This window comes from Puma concolor, chromosome B1, assembly GCF_028749965.1.
Source record: "Puma concolor isolate L17-30 chromosome B1, mPumCon1.1.hap2, whole genome shotgun sequence".
Classification (NCBI taxonomy): domain Eukaryota; kingdom Metazoa; phylum Chordata; class Mammalia; order Carnivora; family Felidae; genus Puma; species Puma concolor.
The window spans coordinates 186,715,352-186,730,115 of NC_141670.1; the positions used below are offsets into that span (position 1 = coordinate 186,715,352).

The 14,764-nt window shown below is 47.6% G+C and overlaps 1 protein-coding gene across 2 annotated transcripts; it reads right to left on the reverse strand.

The window, feature by feature from the left end:
• Window positions 1–843: 843 nt before the first annotated feature.
• SMIM20 (small integral membrane protein 20) lies at window positions 844–13,023 on the reverse strand. 2 transcript variants are annotated; one of them, XM_086705292.1, is made up of 4 exons: window positions 12,804–13,023; window positions 12,022–12,068; window positions 2,221–2,277; window positions 844–1,477 (listed from the first exon to the last, which is right to left on the reverse strand). In XM_086705292.1, exons 1-3 carry the CDS (start codon window positions 12,910–12,912, stop codon window positions 2,260–2,262), a joined length of 174 nt encoding a protein of 57 aa, XP_086561418.1. In that variant the 5' UTR covers window positions 12,913–13,023; the 3' UTR covers window positions 844–1,477; window positions 2,221–2,259. The 2 variants fall into 2 exon arrangements, with proteins under 2 accessions (XP_086561418.1, XP_086561417.1); XM_086705291.1 differs by lacking the exon at window positions 12,022–12,068 and having other exon boundaries at window positions 12,804–13,015.
• Between the last annotated feature and the right edge of the window lie 1,741 nt (window positions 13,024–14,764).

Sequence of the window (14,764 nt, forward strand, 5' to 3'; positions counted from 1 at the left end):
GTGGGACAGAGAGCCCCTTTATCTCTGCGGAGAGGTGTACCCAGGGCAGTGTCAAGGCCAGGACGAAGATCCCACTCAAGAGACAAAACGCAGTCTGTTCCATCTGACAAACAGGCAATCACAGCCCCAGAGTTCGCTACATCTTCCAGAGCACATGGCACACACACTCGCCTCAGTCATAAAGAAATCTCAATTAAGCACCCACGGAATGCCTGGCTTCAGGTTACACAACTTCCTGCTGCCCTCTCCAAGGGAAACAGTGGCCAAAAGTACCCTGAACGAGTCAACTTCTTTCATTGGGTTATTAACCAGAAGTCAATTAAAGGTTAGGGAATGTCTACCCAAAAAATGATGACTTTGGTTTTGGAACTATCAATCCGATTTCGTTTTGACGATAATTTCCTACCTGCGTCTGCTGTCTGTTATGCAAACTCCCAGCTCACAGTAATAAAATGATGTCATCAGGCAGCTCGTCTAAGGAGAACCTACGGTAATGTGCAAGGCACTCTGAGAAACCTGAAGGTGAAAAAGAGGGATCTCTTCAAAGGCGTATAATCTAGTAAGGGGCCAGGCCGAGCACCAGAGGGACAAAGGTATACTCACCCTCCTCTCTGCAGCACCCGGTGGGGTCCCTGGTAGGACACCGTGAGCAACAAGTCACCTGTGTCAACAAATGTGCTATTTACCCTGAAAATGTTTACCTGTACACACAACGACAAATGCCATGCCGCCGAACATCTAGTCAAACACCGTCCAGCCAAACAGGGCTTCTTACTGTAACTTACGGAGTTGATAAAGGATTTTCAAAAAAAACAAACAAACAAACAAACAAAACCTACACCATTGTGAATTAAGAACAGATCCATTTTAATACACACATTCTCACTTCTGTTAATGCAACACGGATTTCTACCCCAACACGCGGCAGCCTCCGACAAGACGGTTAAGCTGAACTGGTTATTCTTCAGGAGTACGGTGCACCTTGCCCTCAAAGAGTTTTATCAACCTGCCCATTTTCAAAGGGCCCCGTGGGGCTGCTCAGCACGGTGGCGTGCCACTGAAATTTCCTGTTTGGGAAACGGCAACACAGACTAGGAGCTTCCCGAGTCCACTGGCTGCTTGCATGCACATCACAGCTCGGCTGGGAGAGCAGCAGAGACTGAATAATAAGTAGAACTCCTCCAAACACAGCTGGGTGAGACAGCTTCATTTTTAGAAAGTAAAGCGAATCATGAAAACCTCCCTAATGGTGCGATTTGCTCCGGGGTTCTTTTGATACCTAAGAAGGGAAATATTAATCCTTGTGCACGGCGCTCTTATTTTCAGCCTTACAGACTTTTCTTCTCCAGCCATCGTTCTGTAACGAGGCCGTTTATTGTACTTGCTGCAGAATCGAAAGCAAGAAGATGTCTTTCATAATTGAGGTGCGGATAGCCTTCTCATTTCCTGCCAAATGGATCAGACCACACTCTTAACCCTAGAGAAAGAAACATGAATCAAAACAGGATTCGCTTTTAAACTTCCTACCACTTCCCTCAACGGCAAACAAGCGAAATGACATCAGAATTGAGTCGTGCAACTCCCACATAGTTTGAGACAGTGCGGGTCAGCTGCCAGAGTCCTGGAAAGTGACGGCTGGGAGGCCATGGCCGCCATGACAGATTTCAAAATGGCTCAGACATGGCCGCACAACAGGAAGAGACGTATCTGGCCTAGTTAACAAAAACTAAACAAAAAATAAAAAAAAAAAAAGAACGCCGCCACAGATTACAAGAGTTTTAGTTAAGAAACTGGAAACTTCTCATTCTCACTCAACTTGGATCATCTGAACGTAACTAACTAGTCAGCCACAAAGGGAGCTTTTGAGCCTCTGTATAAAGCAGAATTCTGTATCAATTAAAACAGTTCACAAGCAAACAGCCTTTTCCCGTGAGGCTAGTGTTTAACTAGGTGCTTGGAAATAAGCCTGCAGAACAGCTATTCACACTTGGTATTCAATCGCACACTTGTGAGGTTTTCATGCCTACTTATCAAATGCAAAAGAGGGAACGTGCGAAGTTACAAAAAACATTCTGGGGTGAAATATCAAAATGAAGTCTTGGGGTGCACCCATAGAACAGCCACGGGTGTGCAAGGAACAGCACAATCACCATCTAGCACCCCCCCACACACACACACACAGTGGTACAAATGAGATTTTGCTTTGATTTTTAAGTTTACCTGGTGGCTGTACATCTTCTTGAACAATACCGGCTCGATTTATGGCTTGCTCTTTCTCTAAAAAACACAGAAGAAAAACTTCTCTTTAGAAAGGCTGGGGGGTGGGGGGGATGGTGAGGGGCCCTGGGTGGCTCAGTCGGTTAAGTGTCTGACTCTTGATTTTGACTCAGGCCATGATCTCACACACAGTTCATGAGTTTGAGCCCCGAGTCAGGCTCTGTGCTGACAGGGCGGAGACTGCTAGGGATACTCTGTCTCCGTCTCTCTGCCCCTCCCCTGCTCACATTTGCTCTCTCTCTCTCTCAAAAATAAATAAGAAAGAAAGAAAGAAAGAAAGAAAGAAAGAAAGAAAGAAAGAAAGAAAGAAAGAAAGAAAGAAAGGAAGGGAGGGAGGGAAAGGTAGGTAGGTAGATGTGGGTGGACCATGGTGGTAGAAATCTTTCTATTTATATGGGACAACGACATGCAGGGGACAATTCGGAAACAATATACATGAGTGCTACCAAATTCAGAGACCCCAGAACTCACAGCTTTTACGTGATGGAAGTTCAATCCTATAGAGCAGAAAGACTGGCTATTTTCAATAAAGGAAAAGAGAGCCATACTTCAAAAAAAAAAGCTCCCAACTAGCAGCTTTTCTCGGTGATCTCAGCATTTTGGAAAGGCAACAAAACAACAGAAAAAGAACAATTCTGAAAGAGCTAGTGGGTGGGATATTATGAGGGGAAGGCTGCTGAATTGAAGGAACAAGTACAATTAACAAGAAAACGATGTAGTTTCTATGTCTCGAATGCGCTCTGCCGAAGGACTAGACCCAGAGCTAAATATGCTATGTTTTTGATAGGAAATAGAGCAGAAAATTAATCTTTGGGTGGGTGGCTTCGGTTTGGATAATTGAAGCTTCCCTAATTGATTGCAGGTGCTGTGCCAATTAGTAAGCGAGGTTCAGCTCCGGCAGCTTTAGCCCACCTCTTTGGAGATGCCCAACAGGCAAGGGCCAAGAGAAATTGGGCATTTTATGTCTGTGGGCTTCAAGCGCTCTGACACATCTTTCTAAGTGGTTGAGAATAAACCCAAGGTCTGTGAAAACAAAGACTTATTATTTTAAGTATCTTGACAAACAAATGGCGGCTTTTCGGGGGAAAGACTTGGAGCCAAAGGATGTTTACTACTAAATTACAGTAATTAAACGCTGTAATCAGACCTTTGTTTTAATCAGGCTGACAGTGTTTCTTGAAATCCACATTCAGCTCTTACTGAATATTAGGCTGCTTTCTTTATTCTGGCCTCTGGATTCTCATAAAGTTACAAGAAGCACGAAGGTACAAGGAACGGGGATTTGCCAAATCGCATATCCATTGAACCTGCTTCTCCAGTGATGTGACAGAAAGTCAATCCTAAGTGACCTACCTGATAGTTTTATCAATGTTAAGTTTTGCTTTGGCAAATAAAATACTGGCCAACAGGGATCATGTGAATCTTGATATCTAATTCTGAGGGAGACGGAGGGAAGACGGAGCATAATGAAGGCCATTACAGACAATGGCCCAATGGTTTTCCCGGGCCTCTCTGCAAAGTAGCAGGTAAGTGGCAACCAAGACCCTCTGGACCAAGATAGGCCAAAGGGCAGACAACGGAGCCTCTCAAGTGTCAGGTTTTCTAAAATAACAACACAAAAGGCGATCTCACTTCCTAAGACATTAAACTCCTGTAGGGTTGAGCCCTACCGTATTGTCAACATGTAAGTTCTCGAAGTACGGATGTGTCTCAAAGACGCTCTTAGAAAATGCCAACTGGTAAAAGACGACACTGTCATCTGGGCCAGGAACAAAAACAGATACAACTGTCCACACCTAAAAGGTCCATTTGCCAGTATTATGAAAGAGGTGGCTCTTAAAAAAAAAAAAAAAAAAAAATGATCAACTGCCAGAAAGCTTTCTAGCCACAGATTTAAGAAAATCAGACATCCTGCTGTACTGAACACATTCTCCAAGAGGCAGGTACCGCGAGGCCTAAGACACTGGGAGACGGCCAAGCACCAAAGGAAGTTGACTTTTGGTAACAAGGACAGAATGTCTAATTGTGTCCTAATCTCTTACAATGCAATGGAGAACCAAGTGAAGAGAGCGGAATCCCTGTCTTCACACCTTCTTGCTAATTGCTAATGAGGTTGGAGAGAGGCTAAGGATTTATTTAAAATAGACCATAATCTCTTTATAATCCTTGTCCTTATGCAACCACCTCGTTTTTTTTGGCTTGGACAGGCAATTTAAACCGATTTGCTGAACTAGTTCCTACCAAGTGATAACCGGTATTAGCATCCTATCTACATCCCCTGGTTTTCTTTAATCCATTAATGTTTTATAAATACTCTAAAGCCAAAGCAGTCTTATATAAATTCATGATATGACACAAAGACACTTTAAAATCTGTGAATGCGGAACATGCTAAAAGGAAAACAAACTGGTCCCTCAGGAGTTAGAAGTCCACGTTGCTGAAGTTGCCGCTAAGTTTCTGTTTTGCCACCATTAAGAGAAACGGCAAGGGTCTATGAACCTCAGGAAAAGGGCAATGCAGAAGTCAGGGCTTTAACCATGTGAACAAATCAGGATAAGCTAATTACTGACTTTTCAGTAGAGAGCATGTTTCTATCAGGAGTGAAATGATTAAGACGCAAATATGTAATACTGGGCCTGGAGCTTTGCAATGTCAGTTAGAAAAGTCCTCACTCTAGTGTCTCAGCAAGCCCGACTCTGCCCCCTGGTGCTAAGGCAGTGGTTTGATTTGTCGTTTTAATTGAGGATCATTATCTCCGGTCAAAGGGCCAAGCATTATTAATGAAAACTGGTAATGCATGTGGACAGGCTGATTATCGTATTGTAGTGACAGAATCCACCTAATGATTTTTAAGTCTTTGAAAGTGAAACATGTATCTTTCTATTGAATGGCCACACTGTGAAACAGCTCCACTCTGTGACTTGTTACTTTAACATTCACACAAAGGAAGTGTTCCCAAGCACCCCCTGATAAGGGTCAAGGGTGCCCGAGGGATGGGCCAGCAGCTAGAAGCTGAAAAGCAGGTGCAGAAGAGGACCTGGGAGCCGTGCCCAGTGAGAAAACAGTCTCAGGACGCCGCCTCCCTGTCTCTCCTTGGCAACAGACGGTTAAAACTAAACGCAACTCGAAACCTGAAGTAATCGGACAAATGGCAACATTTGAACATGGACCGTATATGAGATAGTAGCATTGTGTCAACATTAAATTTCCTGGCCTGGATAACTGCATTGTGGTTATGTAAGAGAATGCCCTTGTTCTTAGGAAATACATGTGGAAGTGTTGGGGGATGAAAACTCACAATGTCCTGAAACTTACTCTCAAAGGGTTCAGCAAAACAATACTAATAATTATATGTAGATGTAATTATGTGTGTGTATGTATGTATGCATGAATGTATAGATCTGTAATATAATATATGGGGCGGGGGGGGGAGCAAATGTGGCCAAATGTTAACTGGCAAATCTAGGTGATGAAGATACAGGGATTTATCATACTATTCTTAGGTCTTTTCTGTTGGTTGGAATGTTTTTTTTTAATAACTAAAATATTCAACTGCAAAACAAGTTTTTAGGAAGTCCTTACACTTCCTTATGACTGGGCCATTACGATTACTTCAAAGTATCCAAAGTATCTTTTTTTAAAATAGCAAATAAAAAATTTAAAAATTACGTTTTCAGTGTTTGCATTCTGCACTCCAGCTGCCTGTGGGGTACTCCGGGCCTGGATGTGCTCTGGTGCCCCACTGAACTAGTGGCAGAGGGGACCAAGTGGTCATGATCTCACGGCTTGTAGTTCGAGCCCCACGTCGGGCTCTCCACTGTCAGTGCAGAGCCTGCTTTGGATCCTCTGTCCCCTCTCTCTCCCTGTCCTTCCCCGACTCATGCACGCTCTCTCTCTCTTACTCTCTCGCTCAAAAACTAGATAAACTTAAAAAAAAAAAAAAAAAAAATTGGCCATGGTGGCAAGTGTGAACCAGAGGCTGAGGGGGACTAAATGGCCGCTGGAAGGACTGAGTCCTCCCAACACTATAAACACTTTTATTTCCTCACCAGACAGTCTGGTTGAACCCAGGGAGCTTTGTAATGCCGGTTGAAAAATAAGACCTTAGTCTGTCTGCACTGCATTTGACTCTATGGTGAGAGAAAAAGCGTATTCCAGGGGCGCCTGGGTGGCTCAGTTGGTTAAGCGTCAGACTTTGCTCAGGTCATGATCTCACAGTTCGTGAGTTCGAGCCCCACGTCGGGCTCTGTGAGCCCGACTTTCCCTCTGCTGGGAAGCACTCTTTTCTGTCTTAAAGGCACGTGAAACAGGCATCATTAAGCGGCAGCCACGGTCAGAGAATCAGAGTCTAGAGTCCATCCAGCAATCAATGTGCCAAGTGACCTTGGACAAGTCACCTAAACGAGGAGACTGAGCAGAGGGTTTCTGGCAGAACTCTACGATTTTATGCATCTGCACATCTAATTAAAGTTAAAAACGAACAGGATCACAGAAAACGATCCTATTCTGTCTCATTTCACAGGCGAGTACAAAGTACATGTTACTTTTAAAAGGCCACGTTCAGGATCACGGTCTAGCTCTAGGACGCAAAGCCGATGAGGCCCTAGCTACAGAAGCTGTACTCTCCCCGAAACGTGGGCTCCTCGAGTAAACCACGCCGTGCCAGCAGGCTGAGAGCTAAAAAGCATCATCTGGGACTCCCTCCGGAAGCACAACAGAACCGGCCCCGTACTTCTGCTTTGAGATCGCTGACTGCCAACGCCAATGCCGACTCCCCAGTGCTCATTTCGTACTGAAGTGTCACGTGTAGCACTGACCCTGTAATCCGTGTGACACTCAGCAAAGTCCGGCTGAGTCAGTGAAAGAGCTGCAGACCACGCTGAATGTCAACATGAAACCCAACAAGGCGGTCTTGTGGGAGTGGGTTGCCGGCTTTGAAAGCCTGGGCGATCGCCTTGACTTTATTTTATCTAAGCAGCCTTCCTCTTCTTTTCTGCTGCCTCGAGGCTCATTCCAGTAGCTTACGGGGTGGGGTCTCTGCCCACCCAGGCTGGCCACCACTGGTCAGGCTGGCCCAGCTGAAGGGCCGGCACTGACTCGATACTCGGGCCCTCCGTGGTGTGGGCTCTTCCCTTGCCAGCCACTGGCCCTGCTTCTCAAGGACTGGATGTGTGGCCTACCTTGCCCTGACCTTCCAAGAACTGCGCTGCCCTTCCCCTCCGTCTGCCCAGAGTCCTGGGGAATATAAATGTAGGAAAGGTGGTCAGAAGAGGAAGACCCACCAAGAGAGGCTAAGAAGGAGTGGCTGAAAGGCAGGAGCGAAAGAGCAAACGCAAGACGACTGGCAGAGGGGGTGGTCACAGAAGCTCAGGAAAGGCAGTGTTTGAAGAGCAAGCGAGTCTGGCTGCGGGCGGTGCCTCTCACTCACCGATGACCGGGCTTGCCGCATTACAAAGAGGACAGAAGTCATCACCCAGAAGTGCCCACAACTTCCCAACAACAAACCTATATTTCGCTGCATCCATACCTGCCCTCCCTCCTGAGCCGGTGCAAGGGGTGTCCTGCCTTCGGTCCAAGGCTCTCTCCTCCATCTGATCTCAAGACCCCCTACCACCTGTCACTCTACGGATTATCTTCATCTTTCTCTGATCAGAGACCTCACCTCTTGGCTGTCCCATCTCTCCCTGAAACAAAACTCTCCCTAGACCCCCTGACCTGCTGCAAATATAGCATTCTCCTCGCTGTGCGAACATCTTTAGTCAATTTAACACACTATTCGCTCTTCCGTCCGCTGCAGCCTGCTCTCTGACGACTACCAAACCACTGAGAGCATCCTCAACAAGAAAACCTACGGCCTTCACCTTCTTTTTCAGAAATCTAATGAGGATTTTCACTTCTTCTCTTTCTGCCTCCGGGAAGCCTGACCCTGCTGACCACCCCCCTTCTCATGAAGAGTTAGTTGTCTTCTCGGGACTTGTGACCCCACAGCCTCTGCTGGTTTCAATCCTCTTGCTCTGACTGTTCCTTCTCAGTCTCCTTTGAAGGCTCTCTTTCTTCTGACCACTCGCTCTGCAAAGACCGTGTTCACCACGCCGGATGTCAACCGTGTTCACGCAATGCTGTGTGCTGTCCTAGGCCAGCTCATCTCTTTCAGTCCCTCAGTGCCGCCTGGAAGCCCTTACCTACAATGACTCTGACTCCCAGCCGGTGCTGATCCACTGCCCCATCCAGCTCCGGCCCAGGGCCAGTGCCTCAATTCAGACTAGCACACCCCGCTGCCTGCGGGGAATCTCCAAGAGCACATCCACACCCCCAAAGCTCAATACGTCCAAAATTGAGCTCGCTCATCCTCTCCCCAAATCAATTCCTTCTCATGTTTCTTAGTTAACGACCCACCATCTCCTCAGCTGCCGGAGCCTGGAAATTAAGTGTCATTCTCCTTCGTCTCCTCCCTCACCCTGGAGGGTTTACTTCTTAGGCACAACCCCCAAATTCAGTACTTGTCTCCGGTCCCACACCACTCCTCTGATTCAGGCTACAGTCACCTCCCCCTACTCTCAGAACAGCTTTCCTGTAAAAGGCCTTCTTGTTTCCAGCCTTGACCCGGAGTGACAGTGAAATCTGATCACCTCACCCTCCTGATTAAAATACTTCCATGAGCTTCGCTGGCTAGACGCTGGGGACAGCAGAGGGCTGTGGAACTATTTTAATCCAGCAAGCAAAGATGATCAAATTCAAGGAACAAATGGCATGGAGACAGGCTTTCCAACAGCCACGGGGAAAACCGGAGTTCTAGACATGTTCTGACAAACAAGAATGAATCTTCCCGGTTGCAAATGCTCATGAAAGAAATATTATCAGGTGGACCTCAGGATGAAGAAAACTGACACTGGAAAAGAGTGAGATGTAGGGCTCGGTGAGTGAAGCATGTGGGCAAGGAGAAACAATCCGAGACTGTACAAAACTCTGAAAGTCCTAAGTGCCTGGGGAGTAGTAATAACACATGGCAGGCCGGGCGTGTGGGACAGGGAGAGGCGTTCTAAGGTCTTTGTATATTTCATAGGAGGATAAAGATATTGACTAACTTTAAAGTTTAATCACAAAAGAATGTAAAACTTTCAAAAGAATAGGAGAAAATAAAGAAAACTCAAAGGCAGAAAAGGAGAAAATAAAAGTTATAGAAAAAGAAGAATAAATAGAAAACACAACATAAAGAAGGCAAACAAATATAAATACATCAGTAAACATAAATGAAGATGAGCTCAGTCTAACAGTTAAAAGGGATTATCAGACTGAATTTAAAATTCCAGTTTAGGCTGGTTATGAGATTTAAAGACAAACAGAGGCTGAAGATAACAGGATATATACATACACCAGGAAAACACTGACCAAAACAATGCTGATAACTATAATATTGGCCAAATACAGCTGGTGAGGAATAGCAGGGATAAAGAGGTCCCTTTACATAATGATACTTGGAAAAAAAGTCTCCAGAGTATTCTATATTGTGTGCACCTAATAAAATGGCCTCAAGATACCTAAGTCACAGAATTAAAAAGCTTGATCTGTAATCGACACACACAGAACTCCATAAACAACGAGATGACATCCTCACTTAAAGCACACAGGGCACATTGGCAAAAATTGACCTGTATTAGGCCACAAAGCAAATCGTGACTAATATCAAAGAATCAAAATCATACAGTCCTTGTTCTTTAACCACAAATGCAAATCAAGTAGAAATCAGCCACAAAAGAGCAACCAGAAAGACTACTGGGGCTGCTGGGTACAGAAGGAGTAATAGTTGGGGCCCCGAGGAGGCAGGGAGACCAGCTCAGAGTCCAAGGAGAGGGCGAGGGAAGTGGGTTGGATGAGGGTGGGAACACGGAGGTGGAGAGAATTCTCTGCCCGTCTTGTGCAGTCATGTACACCCGGCACCTGACACAGTACCCAGTACACGGTAAGTGCTAAAATCCATGTTATAAAAAATGCAAAAGGAGCTAACTGAATGCGAGTTCAAGGTGCTGAAATGAGTTGCAACTCCATTCATCCTCACACCAGATGCGCCAGGTTCCCACGGCCCGGTCACCGACACCTCACCTTCCTGGGCCCCAGTTTACTGCCCGGTCAGCCAGCCCTGCTTAAATCTCCTTGTCTCATATCCCTGCCCTGTGGCTCCTTATTTTTTCAACATTTTTATGGGATTCCTACTATAATACTATACTAGGTGTTTCCACACCTGTTATCTCATCTAATACATCCCCAAACCTGTAAACTCAGTCCTGTTAACTCCAGTGCTCCAGAGGAAGACACGGGCTGGGCTCTGGGAGGTTAAGGAACTTACGTTAAGATTCTCATCTAGTAAGGGATTTAGACCCTCACCTGCCTTCCTCCCGGGACAAACCCCCCGCCCCCCCCCCGACAGTATGGTGGTGGGTCCACTAAGTGCATTGGTTCCAACCCCAGTTCTGACTCATCCACTCTGGGTCCTTGCGCAAGTCACTTAACTGTCCCATACCACACACTGTCCACATACAAAATGGGAGTGATGATCACACAGCAGCTGCAACACATGGAAACTAGATGGGTTAATATGTATGAAGTGCCTGGAAGAGAGGCGGACAGATACTAAATTTTCAATAAATACTAGCTGTCTCGTATTATTTACTTGTTTACAGAATCAACTAGGACTCTTAGAGAAGAGTTGGCCACATTAATTAAAATTGAACCAGAAAAGTGGGCAGGCGTAGACTGCTTTCCAGTTAAAATGCAGATATTGTAGCCACGCTCTCTCAACGTTCGCCTACAAGGCCGGATTTTCTGTCTCAAGCACCTCAGACAAACATAGATTCTAGGGTATCCCTATGAGGCGGTGTTGGGTTACATGGCACAAACTCACACCTTTTGAATCTGATGTAGATGAACATTCCTCAACCTCTGCACCATGCACATTTGGGGCGGGGCAATTCTCTGTCACGGGGCCCTGTCCTGTGCACTGCAGAAAGTTGAGCAGCATCCCTGGCCTCTATCCACTAGATGCCTGTAGCTCCCTCACACCACCCCACTCCACCCCCAGTTGTGACAAGCACAAATGTCTCCGGAAAGAACCAAACGTCCCCTGGGGGACAAAACCATCCCCAGCTGAGAGCCACTGCTTTAGTCTTCCTAACTGAAACTTTCCTAGTGGGCTCCATCGCACGGCCCCTTGTCCCACGCTCGATGCCCTAATAAAACAGCCCGGGGCAGACATCCAGGCAGGAAGGATGATGGAACGAGATGATGCAGGGCTTCACACAGCCCTGTGTTTACCCCGACGCAGGGTACCTGGACACAGGCTGGAAGGCAGAATGCACAGAGGCCATTTCAATCCTGCCTGATGAAAAGAAGCTACAAGGAAATGGGAGTGCGTACTTAAAAACGCTCTGCCTCCAGAAACCAAATGTTGTAGCATTTGTAATGGGCAGAGCATTTACACGGAGCTTTTGCCTTCAAATCGCCAAGCTTTCAGCCTCCGCTAATATTCTCCAGGGGCAGGGTTGGCCTTCTTCCATCTTCAAGATGATTCAGGTTTCCTGGAGAACAAAATGAGCCTCTAATGCCTAATATTTTCTCTCTGACAGATGGTTTCAGATGTATCAAAGTGCTAATCCTTGCTGAGGTATAGGTCTCAAGGAAGGAGAGTTTGGCTTTTAGAATGATAGAACTTGAATGATTAAGGAGGAAAATTACTCCCAGGATATTCACCATTGTCATGTGAGCAACCCGCTTAAAATGAAGGAGGACAGCAGAATCTGAAAAAAGATTTGAGGGAAAAAAAGAGAGGAAAAATTCAAAAACCCAGGTTAAGGGTTTAGGTTCGAAACATTTCCGTTCAAAGGCATCTCTGGGAATGGAAATGAAGTGCAATAAAAACACCTTCAAGCTCACGATGATTAGGGTTCCATCTGCCTCCCTCCAATATCACCATTCCCAGTTTCCGTGTGCGGGAGAAGCCCTGGAGACACAGGCCAGGATTGGAATATCTGCCTTGCAACATATTAGCTATGTGACCTTGGGCCTGTTATACAACCTCTCGGAGCCTCAGTTTTCCCACCTGTAAAACGGGCTTTAATACCTACCTCAAAGTGAGGCTGTGGACATTAAAAGATCCAATGTGTGCCTAATGTGACACACAGTAAGCGTTCAGCGAACGTTACCTGTGCGCGTGAACTAGTATTTGGTGTCAACCTACTATGTGCAGACTGCTTTCGTTACCACTTTGGAGTCTCAGTGGAGGCTAAACGGTTTTGTTTTAGATATTACAAACAGTCATTTATAGAGGAGGATGCTGAGAGTGTGAGAGATTAGGTCACTTGTCCACGGTCACAGAGCCGCACACGGCAGGATTCGAACCCGGGCCTGCCTCACTCCCGAGCCAAGCTCTCTCCACCGCCCCAGGAACAGGTGAGGGCCGGGGGGGGGGGGGGGGGTGCGGAGGGGGGTTGTTACTGAGACCAGGCCGCCGCGCGGGGTCACGGGTCACTCACGGTACTCCTCCAGCCGCATTAGGGGCCGGAAGTAGATAGGGTAGAAGGCGGCGCCGATCAGGGAGATGAAGCCGCCGAAGATGAGCGCGGTGCGCAGGTTCCGGGACATGGCGCCGGGCGGGGGACCACCCCGTCCCGCTGAGAGCCCAGCACGCAGGGTGTCCGCGCTCGCGGCGCCCTGACCGTGACCCCGCTCGGAAGAGGCGGAACGACTTTCGCTTCCGGGCCTTGGAGGCGGGGCTAGGGTGAGAGGCGGGGTGCAGTAGGACAGAGGTGGGGCTAGGGGGCGGGACCCCAGTGCCTGGGTGGGGCCAGCCCGGGGCGGGGCCTCGGAGTCGCGCACCCAGTCAGGGGCGCTCCTTCCAAGGGGTGAGCGGAGTTTTTGCATGGCTAGGTCCTGTGGGCCCTGTTCTGGCCGCCCCTGCCCCTCAGCCGCTCTACCCACCATTCTCCTGACCTCCTTTATCACCTCCTCCTTTACCAGTCACGCTTTCTCATTGTCCCCACGCCTTAATTTGACTTTAGTGACTTTCTGTGTCGAGCTGCGTGCTCTCTGTGGCTCCCTCATTTAATCCTCATTATCGGGAGGCCCATTTTGCAGGTGAGGGACACCCGGTTTGGGCGTGCGGCTTTGGACAAGTCAGTTGACCTGCTTGAGGGCGGTTTGAAGGATTCAGACACAAAGGGGCAATACACCTGCCCCAGGACGGCCTGCAGGGGGCTTCTAAACCGGACCCACAGGGGCTTCTGGACCAAGACTAGTGGGGGAGGAGTGTTGTTTCAATGACCAAGCTACAAGTAGATGTTTTCTGACCCCGTTTTTCCATCCCCCTTCTCTCTCTCCGTTCCCCTGGCTGAATGTCAGGGTTATGAATGAGGATGGGGAGTAAATAGGATCAGTGCAAGGCAGAGAGCCAGCGACCAGTCCCACTGATGGGACCTTGGGGCTCTGTCTTGGGGCTTGCGGTGGGATAGACATTCTCCTCCCCTTCCTATGATCGCCATCCTTCATCCTTCTGGGTGGGCTGTGGGGGCATATGAGCTACCCAGGGGTATTGAACAGCTGAGACGAAGGTCCCTTGGGCCTTCACTCAAGCCCTCATAAATAAGGATGCTACCAGCAGCTGGGGGCTGGGGAGCAAGAGGATATTCATCCTGACCCCAGCAGTATTATTTAGTCCAGAAAAGATCTACGATCTTTCAGAAACGGTGCGGGGAGCACCGGTTTCCTCTCTTGTCTAGTTTTGTACTTGAATCAAGCTACTTCTACCTCTGTGGTTCCAGAGGCATATAAATCAGGTGTTCGATCTGTCAGCAGATTTATGGACTATCTGCCATGCCCCAAACACCAGGCAAAGTGCTACGAGGGACACAAGGATGAGTAAGACGTGACCCTTGCTCTCCGGAATCCTGCCACGTGGGTGAACAGACAGGACATATACATAAAGAGATAACTAATGACCCGACGCAGCTTGTTGCCAATGAGTGATAGCATCCTGCGGGCTGCAGGAGTTCTGTAGAGGAAGACAGATGACCGTGGGTGAGGCCGCGGCTCCTCCAGAGCTTGCAAGAGCTTGTTAGGGTGAGGACAGAGACTTCACAGCAGAGAGAGGAGCTGGGATGCATGCTTGCTATCACGTGATATAAAAGCCCAGGTGTAGTGCACCTTTGTCATTTTAGCAATTCAGCATCCACTTATCTTTTCGTTAATAGCACTGGAATATCTTTTGGCAAAACACTCCTCTCCCATTCTCAATCCATGAGGTACAGGAGGGCGTTTCCTCTGTCCCCCACTCCAATTATTTTTTCCAGCTCTGAGAGTTAAGCATATAACCAAGCCTGACCCGGCTTCCACACCACAGAGATTGACTGGGACAGGACGGAGGCCTGATCATCCAATGTAGTTGCATCCTCCTGGCTACATGACCCAAGCTGAGCCAACCATAGTCTATCCCAGCTTC

What these genes read in the sequence shown, in the direction of transcription:
- SMIM20 (XM_086705291.1), bottom strand. Translation starts at nt 12,912, where the DNA reads ATGTCCCGGAACCTGCGCACCGCGCTCATCTTCGGCGGCTTCATCTCC. An exon ending in AATGCGGCTGGAGGAGTACC is followed by an intron (nt 2,278 to 12,803) that starts GTGAGTGACCCG and finishes TGTGTTTTTTAG; the next exon opens with AGAAAGAGCAAGCCATAAAT. An exon ending in AGAAGATGTACAGCCACCAG is followed by an intron (nt 1,478 to 2,220) that starts GTAAACTTAAAA and finishes TTCTTTCTCTAG; the next exon opens with GGTTAAGAGTGTGGTCTGAT.